This window comes from Tachysurus vachellii, chromosome 1 (genome assembly GCF_030014155.1).
Source record: "Tachysurus vachellii isolate PV-2020 chromosome 1, HZAU_Pvac_v1, whole genome shotgun sequence".
Classification (NCBI taxonomy): Eukaryota; Metazoa; Chordata; class Actinopteri; order Siluriformes; family Bagridae; genus Tachysurus; species Tachysurus vachellii.
The window spans coordinates 6,410,228-6,428,689 of record NC_083460.1 but is presented as its reverse complement, the minus strand read 5'-3'; the positions used below and the strand labels follow the sequence as shown (position 1 = coordinate 6,428,689).

The 18,462-nt window shown below is 38.7% G+C and overlaps 2 protein-coding genes across 5 annotated transcripts in view; one reads left to right on the top strand and one right to left on the bottom strand.

The window, feature by feature from the left end:
* Window positions 1–18,462, bottom strand: part of plpp2a (phospholipid phosphatase 2a) — a 227,450-nt gene that overhangs the window by 168,957 nt on the left and 40,031 nt on the right. The window lies entirely within an intron of this gene.
* Window positions 1–18,462, top strand: part of tle2c (TLE family member 2, transcriptional corepressor c) — a 28,369-nt gene that overhangs the window by 7,275 nt on the left and 2,632 nt on the right. Inside the window, exons 2-12 of one of the 4 annotated variants that reach the window (XM_060870416.1) lie at window positions 4,032–4,132; window positions 4,748–4,811; window positions 5,180–5,224; window positions 7,339–7,401; window positions 8,825–8,899; window positions 9,188–9,359; window positions 10,549–10,565; window positions 12,538–12,672; window positions 14,244–14,297; window positions 15,694–15,837; window positions 17,711–17,839. In XM_060870416.1, the coding sequence (XP_060726399.1) occupies window positions 4,032–4,132; window positions 4,748–4,811; window positions 5,180–5,224; window positions 7,339–7,401; window positions 8,825–8,899; window positions 9,188–9,359; window positions 10,549–10,565; window positions 12,538–12,672; window positions 14,244–14,297; window positions 15,694–15,837; window positions 17,711–17,839 (999 nt within the window). Of the gene's footprint in view, window positions 1–4,031; window positions 4,133–4,747; window positions 4,812–5,179; window positions 5,225–7,338; window positions 7,402–8,824; window positions 8,900–9,181; window positions 9,360–10,548; window positions 10,566–12,537; window positions 12,673–14,243; window positions 14,298–15,693; window positions 15,838–17,710; window positions 17,840–18,462 lie in introns of all 4 variants that reach the window. The other 3 variants (XM_060870408.1, XM_060870398.1, XM_060870425.1) reach the window with 3 other exon arrangements.

Genomic DNA, 18,462 nt, shown 5'->3' with positions numbered 1-18,462 from the left:
TGGTGTTCATTTCTTATTTAAATAAATAAAATAAATGATGCCTCTCACTATGGCTTAGTGGTTAGCATGTTCACCTCACACCTCCCAGGGTTGGGGGTTCGATTCCCGCCTCCACCTTGTGTGTGTGAAGTTTGCATGTTCTCCCCGTGCCTCGGGGGTTTCCTCCGGGTACTCCGGTTTCCTCCCCCGGTCCAAAGACATGCATGGTAGGTTGATTGGCATCTCTGGAAAATTGTCCGTAGTGTGTGATTGTGTGAGCGAATGAGTGTGTGTGTGCCCTGTGATGGGTTGGCACTCCGTCCAGGGTGTATCCTGCCTTGATGTCCAATGACGCCTGAGATAGGCACAGGCTCCCCGTGACCCGAGGTAGTTCGGATAAGCGGTAGAAGATGAATGAATGATTGAATGAATGAATGAATGCCTCTCACTGGATCATTTTAAGCTCCTTTTTAAAGTGGATCTTTTTCAAAACCAACAACAAAACAACCAAAAATAATCATTTCATTCAATGAAAATCCAACTTTTCGACTAGGGTCTTCTTATGTAATATTCTTTCGTTACAGACACGTTAGCTCCGTTAGCACACAAGACAAACAGGTCTGTCCTTTATATTCATGAACAGATAATCTGCCTCCCATCTGTCTTGAAAGTTCCTATTGTCCATCTTTCTTTGGCCATTTTTGTGGAGGGTTTAGTTAACCTGCCCGATGTGACTGTAACATGGTTGTTAAAGACTGTCAACAGAGAATGACGGGCGCTTGATGTTCGTGACTACGCGTCAATACAGTGGCAAGGCATTCTGGGATTTGTGGTATTAGCGGAGCATGCGGCTAGCCAGCTGTAATGCACATTTGATATGATCTCGTGGGCCAAATATAATTACACCTGAGTTTGATACCCCTGCTGTATAGGGTATGACAGTAGTGTACATGATGGTAGGCTAGAACTTATGTAGTACGCTGTCTGCCTAGTAGAAAATCACGATGCACCTGTCTGTCTGTCTGTCTGTCTATCTATCTGTCTGTCTGTCTGTCTTTGTATTTATTTATCTTCTTTGTATGAAGACAGTATTTATCTGTCTGTCTGTCTCTCTGTCTGTTTGTCTACCTATCTGTCTGTTTGTCTCTGTCTGTTTGTATCTGTCTGTTTGTCTCTGTCTGTTTGTCTCTGTCTGTTTGTCTCTGTCTGTTTGTCTACCTATCTGTCTGTTTGTCTACCTATCTGTCTGTTTGTCTCTGTCTGTTTGTCTCTGTCTGTTTGTCTCTGTCTGTTTGTCTCTGTCTGTTTGTCTAACTATGTGTCTGTCTGTATATATATTTATCTTTTTTGTATGCTTTACAGTAACCTGCCTGTCTGCATGTCTGCATGTCTGTCTGTCTGTCTGTCTATTGCTTCTATCTTTTTTTGTTTGCATAAAGTGAACATCTATCCATCCATCCATCTTTTTGTTTGTTTATTTGTAAACTTCATTGCCGGTGCACTGTATTGTTAGGACTTTGTACTTATCTATTATCTGCTTAAGAAAGAAACAGATCAAGACTGCTAATGGAGTATTACTATTTTACTATTACTAGTAAAAACATTAGAGGATTTGCTGGGACCGGAGAATTACGCCATTCTTGTCTCTGACAGTAACTTCACTTCGCATCGTGCCACAACACACCTTCATGTCATGGATTCATTTTGTATAACAGCATGCCCTGTCATGTTTTACTGCTTCAGGTCAGGTTAGATCATATAAGCTAGCCGGATAAAAAGATTTGTAAAGTAAATGAGTATACATTTCCATGCATGCACCTTTTTTATGTCCGTTCCCTTTTGCAATGTTAATAAAAATTTGTAAATGGTGCCTTAGATCTGATTGATTAAAATATTTACACATTTTTGTCAGTTGCATCGCTAGTGTGCAACTAAGATACATTTCTTCAGCCAATCAGAGAAAGCCTGAAGCCTGAAATGCCTGTGATTGGACAAATGTTGCAACCAACGAAAACAGGGAGCAGGCAGGACCCGTTAGCTAAAGAACTAGTGACTCTTTGCTAGCAGCAGTGCTAGAAATTACTCACTCACTCACTCATTTTCTACCGCTTATCCGAACTACCTCGGGTCACGGGGAGCCTGTGCCTATCTCAGGCGTCATTGGGCATCAAGGCAGGATACACCCTGGACGGAGTGCCAACCCATCGCAGGGCACACACACTCTCATTCACTCACGCAATCACACACTACGGACAATTTTCCAAAGATGCCAATCAAACTACCATGCATGTCTTTGGACCGGGGGAGGAAACCGAAGTACCCGGAGGAAACCCCCGAGGCACGGGGAGAACATGCAAACTCCACACACACAAGACGGAGGCGGGAATCGAACCCCCAACCCTAGAGGTGTGAGGCGAACATGCTAACCACTAAGCCACCGTGCCCCCCTGTTAGAAATTAATTACAAAAAATGCTTTTTGATGATCATATTTTTTTTTAATGTTTACTTTTATGTATCACACAAGATGACGGCTTGGATAATACACTTATAATTATTATATAATTGTGTTAACAGATATGTTGCTAAAAACGTGCACCTCCTTTTCTAAACACATTTTCTTGCTTCTGTATCTGTGGACCATGTAGTGAATATTTCAGCAGCGCCTTATTCACAGCCCTGTGATCCACACACACACACACACACCCACCAAACCCCCCCTCCCTCTCTCTCCTGACACAGTAAAACATTGAGATAGATGGCTGTATTCCTGCAGGATGGCAGTGTGTGCAGTAGCCTGGCCGATAATGCAGTGCTTTGTCATACTGTCTGTAGCGTGTGTGTAATGACCTCTTATTTTTCAGCAGCTGTATCTCCACTACGCTGCCTGCACAGCTGCTCCCAGCCTAAACTACGCACTCTTCACCCCCATTACTCTTTATTTTATCAGGATTATGTACACAAGCTATCTTTGTATTAAAGGTTACCTGGCACAGCAAGGCAGGACGTCATGTTACACCAGTTTTTCTTCACTCAGAAGGAAATGGGTATTTGCCAGCGGCTGTTCTCGGGCACATATTAGTTTACATAACGCCAGAAGAAGAGGGGCTGAAATCTGAAGGTAAAAAGTTAATGCTTGGTTATGTCGCAGATATCGACTGGTGGATATTAGGCTTCCTAGAAATGAATAAACGCTGCTTGAGCAAGCATGAGCTATCCATCTGGTGTCCACAAGCTTTCCTTCATGAGGCGTGATCGTGTTGGATGACGTGCCTCGTCGGTAGGGTATAGGACCGCAGGCCTGCGTGCTAGCATGTGAGGAGTTTTGTGAAACAAAGCATTTACTGTTTCAGGCTGCAGTTTTGCAAGCGCCATTATTTGCAATCCAGAGCAAATAGAATAGAGCAGTATTTATGGCCGAAAAGGGGAATTTGTCCTGCACAGACAAAAGCCTTGACAAGTGCAAAAAATTCAGCATGAACATAGACATAAATAGGCTAAACACCGTGCCACATTGAACACTGTACAAAATGCTCATACAACCAAGTGTGCACTAAACACTGTGCTGAAATGTGTAATCATATGTCCTTTTATGTGAGTGTAGTATTACTTAATGTCAAATTGCTTCTGTGTGAAAATAATCTGTTTCTCTTGTGTGTGTGTATAAGGGAATATAATTTTTTAAGTGCACTTCAATACAAATTTACCAAAGAGCTTCCTTTTTCTTACATACGCAGCATTTCGACAGAATCTGACAGAATTCTAACAGATTCTACACTGTCTTACAATTTAAAATGTTATTATAATATCTTTTTATACATATGTATGTAAAAGTGTAGCACTGGACTTAAAAATCTTATCTATATTTGTGTGTAAACGTTTTTTACTGGTTCCTGATGTAGCACACTCTTGTTTTGGTCTGTTGGGACCACATGCTTGTTGGTGAACTCCAGCCATTTGTAGATAAGTTGAGCTGTGCTGTATTTATACTGTATTATTATTCAGTCATAATATAAGTGAGTTGGATTTAATGTTGGATTTCGTTGTCTCTTAGGCTCCGTTGATGCCAGGCCACGCGGGCATGAAGTTCACCGTTCTGGAGACGTTGGACCACATCAAAGAGGAGTTCCAGCTTTTCCAGGCTCAGTACCACAGGTGAGGATATCAGTTAACACTGTGGTCCGAATCTGAATACGATTGTTCCTGTTGCCGCTGTAGCATTGGTCTAGTTTTAGACTCGGTTCATTCTGTCAAACCCTGGTGCACTTGCGTTCATCTTGCATCATGGAGAACACAACACGACTCACTCATTTTTGTGTTCTATTATTATTTTGGTGCTCATATGTGCAGACAGTCACCTTACGTCTATCTTCTGCGTTCACCTGCCGCTCGTGTTACAGACGTGTTGTGGAAATTAATGCTCATAATCGGCTAAAACACTCGCAGGTTACTTTACTTCCTGAACCCGAAGTGCAGTACGAGTTCAATTTAATGCAAATAACAGCTCAGATCCATTGCAATCGAACTCGCGCTACCTCCTACAGAAAGCCTCGGGTTCACACTTCTGGCTCCACGTGACAGATTTTACGTTCCTAATGAACTGACCGAGTGAACGAACTGCGCTCGGTTTCAGACTTAGCTGCCAGTGTATGTCTGGTACCTTACCAGAAAAGTTTTTAAAAGTTCTAGATTGTTCTGTTCAGAGATTTTAGAGATTTTTTTTATTTTTTTATTCAGTAACCCAAGTTACAGTTTTCTGTTTTCTCTCAGTCTGAAGTTGGAATGTGAGAAATTGGCCACGGAGAAGACCGAGATGCACAGGCATTACATCATGGTGAGTGCCTTGTTTTTTTTATGGCAGAATAAGAGAAATGCAGTTAATCCTAAATGAAGTTTGGCAAGGTCAATAAAAGACTGAAAGCCAGTTGAGAAAACGTAGGGCTTCCTCCATTTCCCCTCGTCACTTTCTTCTACATGGAACAGTTCGTGTTATAAGGGTGTAAAATTGGTTAGTAATAAATAATGCTGTTTCATTTCTAGTTCTAGATTGATTAAACATTAGTGAGCTCGTTAGACAGTTTCAATGATAAACAGCAGTTAATTTATTAACGTCAGACGAGCTGAGTAGTTCATTTCATTCGGCTCGGAATCGGAACCAGAGCCTGTTTTGACAATAATTATCTACTTCTGGTTTTGCCGTAGTACTACGAGATGTCGTATGGGCTGAATATCGAGATGCAGAAGCAGGTAAGAAACTTATAACACGAGTTGTGAATTCTTTCTTGGAAGAATTAATGCTTTCCGTAACGAACAGGAACAACTAGGTGAATGTGCATCAGAGTTGACACATTATTATTCAGGGAACATCACATCATAAAGTAATCAATAGAAATTCTAACGTAACTCGGTACATAACAGAATAAACAGGGGGTCGGCAACCCGCTGCTCCGGAGCCGCAAGTGGCCCTTTCATCCCTCTGCTGCGGCTCCCTGTAGATTTGGAAAATAAATATTTCATTTAAATGTATTTTATTTTAGTTAGTTAGTTGTTTAAATAATGTAATTCTAAATTCTAAGACTATGACGCTCTTGTAACATTAAAATAAACCGTGTTAAATTTTTTTGTCGCTCAAAATATGCGTCATAACCGCCGACTTGCGAAATCCGACACAGAAGCAGACGCATTTTTGGTTGGCTGCAGCCGGCAAGTTAAAATTTTGATGTCATGAATACGAAGAAGACTCAATTAGACATTAAACATTTTATTTGAAAGTAACCTTCAACCCAGCATCTTTTTTGTTAAGGTTAGTTCAATCTGTTCAAAATATTTTTGTTTGCTTGCAGAAATAAAATTTCGTTTACTCCGTAGCAGTTCATTGATTTCATAAATGCAACACACTACAGTTTTTTCTACACTTTCCATAAAGGTAAAAAACGCTATATGCAGCGTTATCTTCATTTTAGATGTCAAAAGGGTTTTGTGGCTCCCTGTGTTTTTTTTCTGTGGGAAACGGGTCCAAATGGCTCTTTGAGTGTTTAAGGTCGCCGACCCTTGGGATAAACAAATGAATTTCTGTCACCGTGGCGGAAAATTAGTCAGTACAAACTGACATGGAATCCCAAACTTGTTCGTAAAATCCTTACTAAAGCACACAGGAAAACGTGTTCTCTAATTGTGTGGTGTTATTTCTACTAATAAAATATGTAAAGACTAACATGGGACCTGCTGTTATAGGGAAATAACTTTCAAATGTATTATTGAGCAACATTTAGTTTTTAACCATTGTAGTTGCATTTATTGTTGTGGAACCTCTGAGAAAACCTTATAGCAGCTAGCAACAGCAGTTCCTTCATCACCCTCTTTTTTTCTTTTTAAAGCAGCTTGTGTTATGTTACTGAAAGACTGTTTTGATTTTTCCCTGCTGGAAAATGTGTTACAAAAACGCACTGATGCTGGAGACTCACACATCCACGCATTCATCCATTTTCTGTAGCGCTCTAGGACATCCTGGATGTGGTGCCAACCCATTGCAGGGCACAATCGTACACACTCACACAGCCATTCTCACACTACGGGCAATTTAGAAATGCCAGTCAGTACACAACTCATGTCTTTGTACTTGGGGAGGAAACCGGAGAACCTAGAGGACACCCCTGAAGAACAACAGTGTATATACACGCATGCAAAGAAGGCTAATCCTGATAAGACCCCTAGTGTCGTTCTCCTTTTTTAGGCCATTCGGGTTTCCGAGTTTACTTTAAAACAAGATGGCACATTTAAAGGAATCTCTGAAACCTGAGTTCTTTGAGTAGCACTAATACTACTGTGTAGTTGAGGTGTCTCCAGTGTCAGAGGTAAAGCTTATTTACATGTGAGTTTTGTGACACGTGAATGCTAGCAAAGGATAAAATCGATTGGTTTATAGCCTAGGAGATAACACAGGAAGTAACGTGTTCCCCTATGTTTTCTGCTAATGTAACTAGAAATCGCTTTAAAAAAATACATGTTTAGTCATTCGTTTAAATAAAAGTAACTGTTGACAAATTGCTGTGGCATGATGGAACTAAAACATGTCTGGACACGTTGTCTTTAACAAAGGTGTGCGAGGTGTGTTAAAGTCACCACATCACTTGTTCTTGGTGAATATGTGCTTTACAGACTCGCTTATTTGACGCAGTATTCCATCTCCAGAAAGATAGACTGGAGCAGGAACTGTACTGCTTGCCCTCGATTGTCATGTTTAATATGTCCTCTGCTGCTTGATAAGATTTTTTCTGAGCTCTGTGTGTTTGTGTGTGTGTTTGTGTGTGTGTGTGTGTGTGTGGGTTGTTACACGCATGCATGTGTGCATTTCCCTGCAGGCGGAGATTGTGAAGCGGCTCAGTGCTATATGCACTCAGATTATCCCTCTCCTGTCCCAAGAGGTGAGTGAAATTAATGGCACACACAGACGCGCACACACACACACGCACACCCACACACACCCTCACACACACACATGCACACAGCCTTTAGAATGAAAGTGTTACTTACTACAGAAGGCCCTCATTCTTCCTCTCACAGCTATTTAGACATTAATTATTTACAAGAGAGCTGGTCATCAACACAGTCTAATCTCTCGTCCCTTTCATCGATCAATATTTTATAGGTTTGTTTTTTTTTTTTTACCAGGCGAACAGAGAGCATGCTGGGGATGTTTGAGCCATAATACCCCAAATGAGTCCAGTAGGAGCAATAACAGGAAATTAGCTTGTTTGGCTAAACTGAGTCAAATAGACAGCATTTCTAAAGTGATGTGTCCACTACAGACCTGCTCACTGGATGGTTGTGTATTAATTAGAGCTTTAATGATTCCTTCAGTTCAAACTGGCGCATTGGACTTTGTGTATGTTGCAGCTGGACAGATTCAAACGAGCAAAATCCCAGCATATATAGACTGAAGACACCTAAGGGTTTGTTGTCTGATGCAGATTTCTTTGCGTAAACATGAATGACGGACTAAAATTGGTGGTGGAGTGGGGGTTTTGGTGGGGGGTGTCAAAACCAACAACCAAGGACTTTTCATTAATCGTTAGATTATTTTTTTTTTTGTACAGTCACATAAATTGGAATTCACTTTTTTATTGCACTGACTTCTTATTAAGAACGTCAACAAATTATAATTTATAATTTTATAATCTAATTCTAAATAAATATACTTAGAAATTATAATACAAATTAAACCGTTACAGTTTGGGTATAATTGAAATCCACAGTGTAATAAAAAAAACCAAACAAACAAAATAAAAACAAAAAATATGCAAAAACTTTTTATTATTAAGTCCATTAACCAAGCTGACAAAAAATAAAACAAAATATCTTGAATATGTAATGGATCTAATGGATCTATTGAATGGATCTAATACTTCCCCTTATGAGCTGCTGATAACACAAAGAAACGCTGATTTCACTCATTTCAAGCTTCATCTTCTGTTGGCTAGAAATACTGAGATACTCAACCAGCAATTGCTTTTCTCAGCGTTTGGATGTGTTACCACATGTATTTTATTGTGCACTGTGTATTTCTCTCCATCCTGTCATGCTTCTCTGTAGCAGCCCCAGGAAACGAGGCATGGACACTCAAACCTTTTTTCCAGAAGAAATCAAACACTGTATTAATTTATGTCGGGTTTATTCATATCTCTTAAAGATATAAACGACTCTGTGTTTAAAGTCTTGATGTCATCGTCGGAAACTACACCCTTATAGGCGAACAAATAAGGCTTGTGGTTATTTGTTTTATTTAGAAAAACGAAGCTCTTTTGCTGGAAAGATGGATTTAATGTGGACCCTTTTGTATTTATGTAGCATCAGCACCAGGTGGCTCAAGCAGTTGAAAGATCCAAGCATGTGAGCATGGCTGACCTGAATGCTATCATAGGGGTGAGTATGTGTTTTTATTTCCTCATTCACATCACCGATCACACCTTATTGCAGCACTGACATGACCAGACACATGCATTACACTGTGTACTTCCTACCATTGTGTTCTCAGTACAGTTTCACAATTTCAGCTGTCCTTATGACTTTACATACTAAGCATCACTTATAAATAGTTATTATGAAGCGTACAAATGAACGGATCTCATTCGCACACATTATAAGTTATCTATTGGGTAAGTCAGACCTTTGAGCCGTTAGTGACCTCTTTGCCTGCCTCCTTAGCAACAGCAGCTCCAGCACCTGTCCCATCATGCTCCAGGCTTCCCCCTGACACCACACCAGTCAGGCTTGTCTCTCGGAGCAGGAGTCGGTCTCATGGCCCTCCCCGGAGCTTTCCCATTCCCCCCACATCTGGTGCCTAAAGACGACGTCGCTCACCTCGATTCTGTGGATCCCAGAGGTGCGAACATAATGGCTTTTTATTTATGCTACACAGATGGTGACGATATAATCAGATCTTTCTAAGACCTTGTTTATACTTCACTTTGTGTGCCTTAAATCAGATTTAAATCCGGCTGTAAATGCACTAAGACAGGAGGCAGTTTCCCTCCATGTCAATGCTCTATGTAGCCTCAGATTCATGTTCATTTGTGTGCTGAGGTGGATTTCTGTTCACTCCGGTTGGAAAGAGAGCTTGTTTGCATTACTATAGCTTTCCTCTCAGCTCAAAATATCACCATCTCGCATCAACAAGACATTTTTTGTCCATAAAACTACAGCTAAATTTTTTTGCACCATTCTGTTTAAAATCTAGTGAATCTATTGTGTGAAAATCAGCAGTTTCTGAAACAACCACAATCATACCATTGAGATAAAGTGGTTAGTGGTTAAGGTGTTGGACAAATGATTGGAAGGTCAAGAGTTCGGATCAGCAAGCTGCCAATTCTGGGCCCCTGAGCAAGGCCCTTAACCCATAATTGCTCGGTTGTATAAAATGAGATCAACTATAAGTCGCTGTGGATAAGGGTGTCTGCTAGATATAAATGTAAGCTCTTGCTCTGAATCTTCATGGATTATTTTGCATTGTGCTGCTTCCACATGATTGGCTGATAATCAGGGATAATTGCATGAATGTGTAGGTTTACAGGGACCACCAAAGTGATAGTTGGGCTAGATTCCGTGCGAAGTCCAGGTACCGCTCCCATGATGATTCAGGATAGATAAACAGGCTGCAAGAGGGAGTTTAAAACCTTTTAGTGTATGGAACTTTTTGTAAATTGTTTGTCGGAAGCAAAGCTACAATGTTTAGGTTTGTTTTACACACTCCTTTATCTTTTGGGTCCTGTTAACAGAATTTAACAGAATGCTTTTAAAATGCTGTAAAGTTGAAAAAAATCAGATCAGGATTAAATCTAGATACAGGATTTATCTATGGAAGAGGTGTGAACAGAATCAGAATATTTTCTGAGCGCTAGGACAAATAACCGAGAACCAAAATGTTTCAATGAGTGACATTTTAATATAGTGTTTTTTAATATTGTGTAAATGGATTCTATGATCATCCACTACTCCTATTCCAGTGTTTCATGATGACATGGCATGTTACTGCATTTGTATAACTTTTTCTTTTTTTTTTTTTATTCTTTTAGACGGTGCTCCAAACAGGGTGAGTACGAACCATAGTCATGTATATCAGTCAGGGTCAGAACAACACAGGGGCTCGGGGCAAAAACAGGCCACTAAAAATAACCAAATCCACACAGATATATTAAATGTACGGGCAGGAAAAAAAAAACTGTAGTTACTTCCTATTTTTTATTCGTAATATTTATTATCCTGTATACCGATTTAGGTTAATTCTCTGCACGTCCGTCTGCGTTCTATGACTCACAAGGTTATGTACAGCAAAGAAAATGAATACAAATAAAAATACTGAATTTAGCATTAATGGGTTACATTGTGTGTTTTATACGGTTATAAAATAAAATGCCCTCATAAAGCTAATAAACGTTTCTGAGAATCAACTCCAGAGAACGGAAAAATAAACATCGATTTCTGACCCTGATACGTTTGTATCAGTGAGTAGACGAGTGACTAACATTAGAGAAATTTTATTATTAACTGTCATGTAAATTGTTTCATATACTGCAAGTGAGTCTTATTGATTTATTGTTTTATGCATATACGGAGCTGCTGGGCTGAGTCTTGATTTCTCACAGGATAAATGGAGTGTGTGTAGCTTTAGTGTTTGGTGCAGCATAAGGCTAGTGTTATATTGCTTGTTTATTTCTCTCTGGTTTCCCATTGGCTGGTACAGTGAAGTGCTGAACATGCTACAGGCGCTCATGTGTTCTGTATCTTACTGCAGAACAAGCAAACCAAACGTTATTATTTGTTCAGTTTAATACGTAATTATAAGTATTGCATAATGTTCTGTAGTATAATTATCGACACAGTGTTTGTCAGGAATGATGATGTAACACTGACAAATCCTTTGTCATATCCTGGTATAATTAGGTGAGGAATAACACATGCCAGGACATTATACGAAATTAATCAGAGATGGAGCGGAGTGATGCGGCCGACGCGAAGAAATTACTGGTACCACCCTGAAGTTGATTGTTTTTTTAATGGCATCACATCCTGAAGCAATTTGTCAACGATTCACTAATGAACGTGATGTACTTTCCATAAAACAATCCTTTTATAGTTTCATTTAATGTTGTGGAACGTCCATGAAACAAGTTCCTATTATGGCTTACACTACAGCGTAAGTAGCTATGAAACTATAAACACTTGTTTCCACGCCAAGTTAATAAACGCCAAGTTTTTAGAACTAAATTGAACCAGTGCTTTAATATAAACCTTGAAGGCGGAGCCACTGCCAGGTCTTCTGGCCAATCAGAATTGAGAATTCAACAGCAATGCAGTATAACATCATTTAACTTTATGAAGGATTTCCATGTTCAATCCAAAACACCACTATTTCACCCCATTCCAGAATATATTAACCTTATTTATTATATAGCGGTGAATGTATTACGTATTTAATTATAGCAAGGTCAAAAATTATTGGCACCCTCCATTAAAATGAAGTTACATTGATATAATTAAAAAAAAGAGTCATTTAAACATGTTGTATTACTACTTTTTTTTTAAATTTTTATTAGTGGAGGTTGTGAGTTCAAATCCCAGGTCCACCAATCTGCCACTGCTGGGCCCTTGAGCAAGGCCCCTAACTCTCAATTGCTCGTTCTATGAAATAAGATAAAAATCAGTCACTTCGAATAAGGGCATCTGTCAAATGTAATCTATGGTTCTTTAAAAGAATAGTCTGACTTCCATTTCATTTCCGTTTTATTTGTGTAGTGCTTTAATCGACGTTGTCGCAAAGCAAATTTACAGAAATTTAGATACAAATGATCAAATTTTTATTTACCCCTAATGAGCAAATCAGAGGCGACGGTGGTGTAACCAGGAAATTCATTCTAGTCCAAGTTATCAACAGCAGGAGTTACACTGATGGAGATTTTGCTTTAATTGGAGGGTGCCAATAATTTTCTCATTGACAATGTAATAGACATGCTCTGATTTGTGATATATTTTCATTTAATGCATATCGTTGTGCTGTTTGACAGAGTTTTGCAGAATCGGCTGCAGTGAGTCAGTCTGTGGCTCAGAGGCTGCCTCTGCCTCTAGGCTGTTCAGTCGAGTCGGTGACGGACAGCAAGAGAAGCAGCGCAGAAGGAAAACCTCGAGTTCCCACACCCCGGGTATGACTCTCACACTTACACACAGGCTCACATACAACAAACACTGTGTCATATCCTGAGCTGACTGACTCATGCGTTTTCTTTACATGGGCAAGCAGCTTTTTTATTTAAACAGTATGATCTCTGATGTAAACAAATGTACTTAGCTAAGTGAGTTTAGTATGCCATGTCTGCACTGGAGCTATAGGAGGTTATTACTATGTAATAATATGTAATATTATATACACTACGTAAAGCCTTATATACTGTATAATCCTTATACTGTCTAGCTTTCAGGAACAATTCCTGGTTTGTTCTTTGAGAAACGTGAAGCTTTGGGACAAATAGCAAGAGAAAAATTTTTCGGTTCTCCAAAATGAGAAGCATTGCTGGAATAAGATTGTAAATCTCTGTAAAGTAGTTTGGTTTAAATTGGTCCATTATGTTAAGCTTACAGTTAGTCATACGAACCACATTACAAGCCTGTGAGACATCACCAAAGAACTGACGCTTAAGGTCGAATTTACTGAAAATTGTGGGTGAGACAGATGTTATACAGGCACAATGTCTGCATCATGCCTGTATCAGCACAGGAATAACACAGCGTTTATTATGCATCAAGGAATGCTAATATATTCCATACACTCCGCTGTTCCATACGCTTGACCTTTTCCCACTAATGAAACAGCAAAATTATAAATTACACTCGCTGGTCAGGCAGATTTTCTTGCTGTTTATTCCTTTTTTCATTAAAACATGTTTATGAGACCACACACACACACACACACACACACACTAGTGATAGATACTCTACATCCTCTAAAAATAGTGTGTTAGAGATGTCATGGAGTCAGGATTTGCCTTGATTAATCAAGCATTCATGTCAGCAAAATGACTTCTATAACTTCAAGCATGAAAATGATATTAAACGGAACAACTTTTTCATAGACAACACAGCGAAGTATGGTTCTATGAGATACCAATGAAATATTAAAATGTAATTTGAAATTCTTAGAGCATTGTGTAAGCTATGAAACGAAATGCACTGGAGAGAATATTTCAGCTTCTTTGCAAGCATGCTTTCGGAATACTGATGACGCATACCAGTGAGAAGACATAAAAAGTGGAATAGTGCGGTGGATGTTAGTGTATAGAATACTGTTTTCTACAGTGCCATGGAGGATTAAAAAAAAAAAATTCATCTAGAGAGCTAATGTGTAACACTGAAATAGCCTGAGCTTATAAGTCCGTGTGGGGTTTTGTAAAAGGTCTTGTGTGTGTCCATGTGGGTTTCCTCAAACCTCCCAAAAAACATTAGTGCATTTCGCGCTACGATGGCCTTGTGTTCCGTCCAGGATGTATTCCTGCATCGCGCCGAGTGTTCCTGGGATAGACTCCAGATTCACCACCACCCCGAGCAGGATAAAGCACTTACTGAAGACGAATGAATGAACACATTGAGTTTCAGCGCAGATAAATGTCACTAGACAGAAATAAATCCGATTCCGGGGCACTGCCGTTCCTTATATAGACGTACGCAGGCTGATGATGAAAGAGGAAGATAATTGATGACATTTCGCTTTTTCCTCTAGGACAGAGACGTGGAAAAAAATGAGGACAGTTTGAAACGGGACAGCACTAAAGAGGTACGGCCTAATTATTCTGTTCCTGCCTCTTCCTCCATGGCCCTGGCCTAACGTCAACATTGTGTCTATAATTATAAGCCCCAGTCAGGACATACATGGATTACCAGCTTTTCACAACTCGGAGCAGAAAGTAATACAGCTGCTACAAGGAAGATTTGAAATAGCACGTTTGCAACCACAAATCCAGTTTCCAACAACCATATTATCCATAATCTTGTGCTTTATCTGCCAAAGTGGAATCACTCTGAACCAGGAAAAGATTTATAGTATTTGGTCTGGATTTTGAATAATATTATCTACATAATGATTCAGTGTCCTATTGACCTCGATGATGTCCCAATAACTCACATCACTCTTTGTGCTTTTCTATCAGTACCTCTACATAATATGCAAATATTAGCTGTCCAAAGACACTTCTTTATCTGACTGGCATCTCTAAATTGTCTGTAGACACACTGTTTTCTGTGACATGTTGGCACCCTTGTCCATGGTGTTCTCCGCCTTGAGTCCCCAGGGACAGTCTCCAGGGCCCGTATTCATAAAGATTGTAAGAATGATCTCAGAGAGCTCCTAATTTAGCTTATAAATTTCTAACTAGGAATCTTAACTTGATGTTTCTGGATCAATCTCAGAACAACTCTGAGCAAGGACAACATAAAAGCCTTTATCTTAGAGAGGAGGCGGGGCTTAACTCGATACTAACTATGACACATTTATTTGAAGACCGTGATTGGTTGTTCAATAAAAAAAATAATAGGAGCGTTTTTAAAATCTGGTCTATTATAAGCCTTCACTTTGTCTCTATATTAAGATATTTGAGGTTATATCGTGTATTACATTCGTGACCGATCTGTATGTAATAAATGTAATAAATGTAAATGTAAAAATCTCTGACACAGCGCAGAAATGTCATATAGACAAATGATCATTTCTGCTGTTATGTATATTTATATTATATATAATATGTAACATTGTATTAACTCACTTTTATTATTATTATTATTAAATATTGTATGCAACACATTTCTTCTCAGTCTTTATCTTTTTAGACATTTTCTCCTAAAGAAACTCTTAAGCCTCTTAAGTCTTCCTCACTACTCCTAAGACTTTTTAACCTAAGGATGCTTTATGAATAACTTTTATTTTTACTAGGATCCTCTCTTTAATTTTAAGGGGAAACGCTCACATTTCTAAGAATTTTCTTAGAACTAGGAGCAACTTTTCGCACTAAGGATTTTCATGAATACAGGCCCAGATTTCATGAGACCCTTTGTAGGATAAGTGCTATAGAAAATAAATGCATGGAAGTTATCAAATAATCATGTGACACATGCACAAATGACGAATAATCGTTTGCTACTTAATATGACTCGTCTCCTGTTTGTTGACCTGGAAGAAGAGCGTATCTCCAGCAGCGGGGTCTCCCAGGTCCGCTGATGGGAACGGCGTGGACAGCCGAAATTCGTCCAGAGACGTCCGATCGCCTTCCTCTGGCTTCTCGCATACACACACACCCAACCAGCACAAGAGCCCTCCTCAGGTACACAACACACTTTTCTACACATAACGAAAGAATACATCACTGATCACTGTAGGTGATATACAGTGTACAGAGATGTGTGCTTTCCTGCAGTGCAAATCTGTCAGTGTAGACAAGTGGTTTTGTTAAACCCTGCTGCAGTGGAGAAGTTGGTAGAGGAATAGATGGGATTAGGGGGGGCTTTTTATGAATATTTAGATTTACGCTGACGGAAAACTGAACAGAGATTTCATACATTTTTAACTCTCAGACCAGATTGTTTGTGTGACTAAAATGGAATAATCTAGTAATAAAGATTTCACTTAGTAACTGGAAGTAAGTTGTTTAAGGTTTTGCAAATTACACCTTCTGTCTGGAGGTGAAAGAGGATTTTATCATGGGACATTTAAACATCGTAGGCCGAGTGCCAGTGGATAATGATGTCTCTCCCTGCTGCAAGATTAAACAAACCCTCTGACATTTATATTGGTAAAGCCCTAGGCTTGTCGATCGAAACCTCTGAGCTAATGTTATAACTATTTCATAAATAGGTTATTAAAGCCTTTGACTTAGAAACGTCATTTTATAGCAAGAGCTTGATCTGAAGCTAAAGTAAATAACATTAGAAACAATGATGTATTGCCTGTCTAACGTTAACTAGATGTTTATTATTATTATTATCTTTGAGTCAGATCATTAAGTACAGGTTTTGGAGTAAGTTGACCTTCATCTGATACTATTTCTGTCCTTTGTTGTTGAAGAGCAGCGGAGTCAGTTAATACAGTTCTATATTTCAGTCCTGCACCTTTACAAACAAACCTAGAGTAAAAAAATAAATGAAAATACAAAACATCAATTAAATTCTAGTAAAATAAGAAATAACCAAGTAAATAATTCACATGTAAAAAGTAAGTTTTTTTTTTGTTACTTTTAGAAATTTGCTTAGAATTTTATAAGGATTATACTAAATACTTATTTTATATTAACTTCTCAATTTAATTGTTGGATAAATTAAGATTTAATAGATAACGATGTAGGATGTCTGTTGTACAACATCTACAACGTCGTCTCTTCTAACTTCTACTAGTTAGAAGTTCCCACGATCGCTTTACAACAGCTATCAAAAGACAGTCCCTCGCCATTGTTTGGTTTTCCTCTCTTTAGAATAAAAATAAATAAATATAAACAAGAAGCTGCAAAAATATAAAACATCTTATCACAGATATCAACAGTTCAACAAATCAACAATTACAAACTATTTTAATTCTTTTATATTAGTGTTCTCTATGCAAGACCCGGAAGATGCGGTTACCATAGAAACTACTATCGAAAACAGTCTGAATTTCTGACCAATCAAAATCGAGAATTAGGCAGCACTGGTCGAGAATATGTGTCATTTATTATTTAATGAATAAATTTGATTTCATTAGCTGTACGATTGTACATGATTCCCACCCGTGTCTCCGAGTTGAACTTTCTGCTTTCAAACCAGATTCGAATTTGCATAAAATTTGCATAGGATTTAAATGGAGAACTTGTTGCTGTTTTTAGTACAACCCAACAATTAACATTGAGTTTAAAGGATCTTGAAGCTTTGGTAGTAAAGAGTGCTTCTTTATTTATCCGTTTTTTTGTGTGTTTTGTGACAGTAAAAGTGGAATGGTCCTTAGGGACATGGTAGTCTAGTGGTTAAGGTGTTTGATTACCAATTAGATGGTCAGGTGTTTGAATCCCAGGTCCCCCAAGCTACCACTGCTGGGCCCCTGAGCAAGGCCCTTAACCCTCAATTGCTCAGTTAAATAAAAATGTAAGTCACTATGCATAAGAGCATCTGCCAAATGCCATAAAATGTAAATTTTGTATTTTTATTTTTTTTTACTTTCTGTACTTTTAGGAGAAAGCTCGCTCTCGTTCTCCATCTCCTTCACATGACGCTCCATCTCCTGCACCTCTTCCTCCTCCTCCTCCTGCTTGTCCTCTGTCCTCCCCAGCATGCGCTCCCTCTCCTCCTGTCCAGCACTAGGTGAGTTACACCTACACTCTCCACAGTCAACACGTCCTTTTTGTTTATTCACTTATAAAGTACAACGAAATATTACAGGTTTATCTTTCAGATTCTATTACAATATTACAAACCAAACAACTACAACAGACTCCATACATTTCTATTCATAAACAGTTGCTTTTTTTGTTGTTGTTGTTGTTGTTGCCATTTTAATCAAATCTGAATTACATGTCTACTTGTAACAGTGTGGAAAATTGCAATACAGTAGAGTGCAAAAGTTTGTACACCCTCCATATAAAATGAACAGGAACTTGAAGAACTTTTATTCACAGCCAAAAGACAGAAATTGTGGTGTTTTTTTATTTTTTTTTTTTAAACCTTTACTTTTATATTTTATATTCACTTTTTTATTTTATGGTAATATATTTATAAAATAATATAAAAAATACAGTATATGAGTCTAAATGACACTTTTTTCAATGCTCATGCTTTGCCCAGAATCCTCCTTCTAAACTCTTCAAAAACCTTCTTATCTTCTTAACAGCTTTTGGTTTCTCTCAGTTGTAATATTCAGGCCAGCTGTAACCTCACAGCCTGAGCTTTCTGTTGTCACACGTTCCTTTCTTCAAATCAGGTTTGAG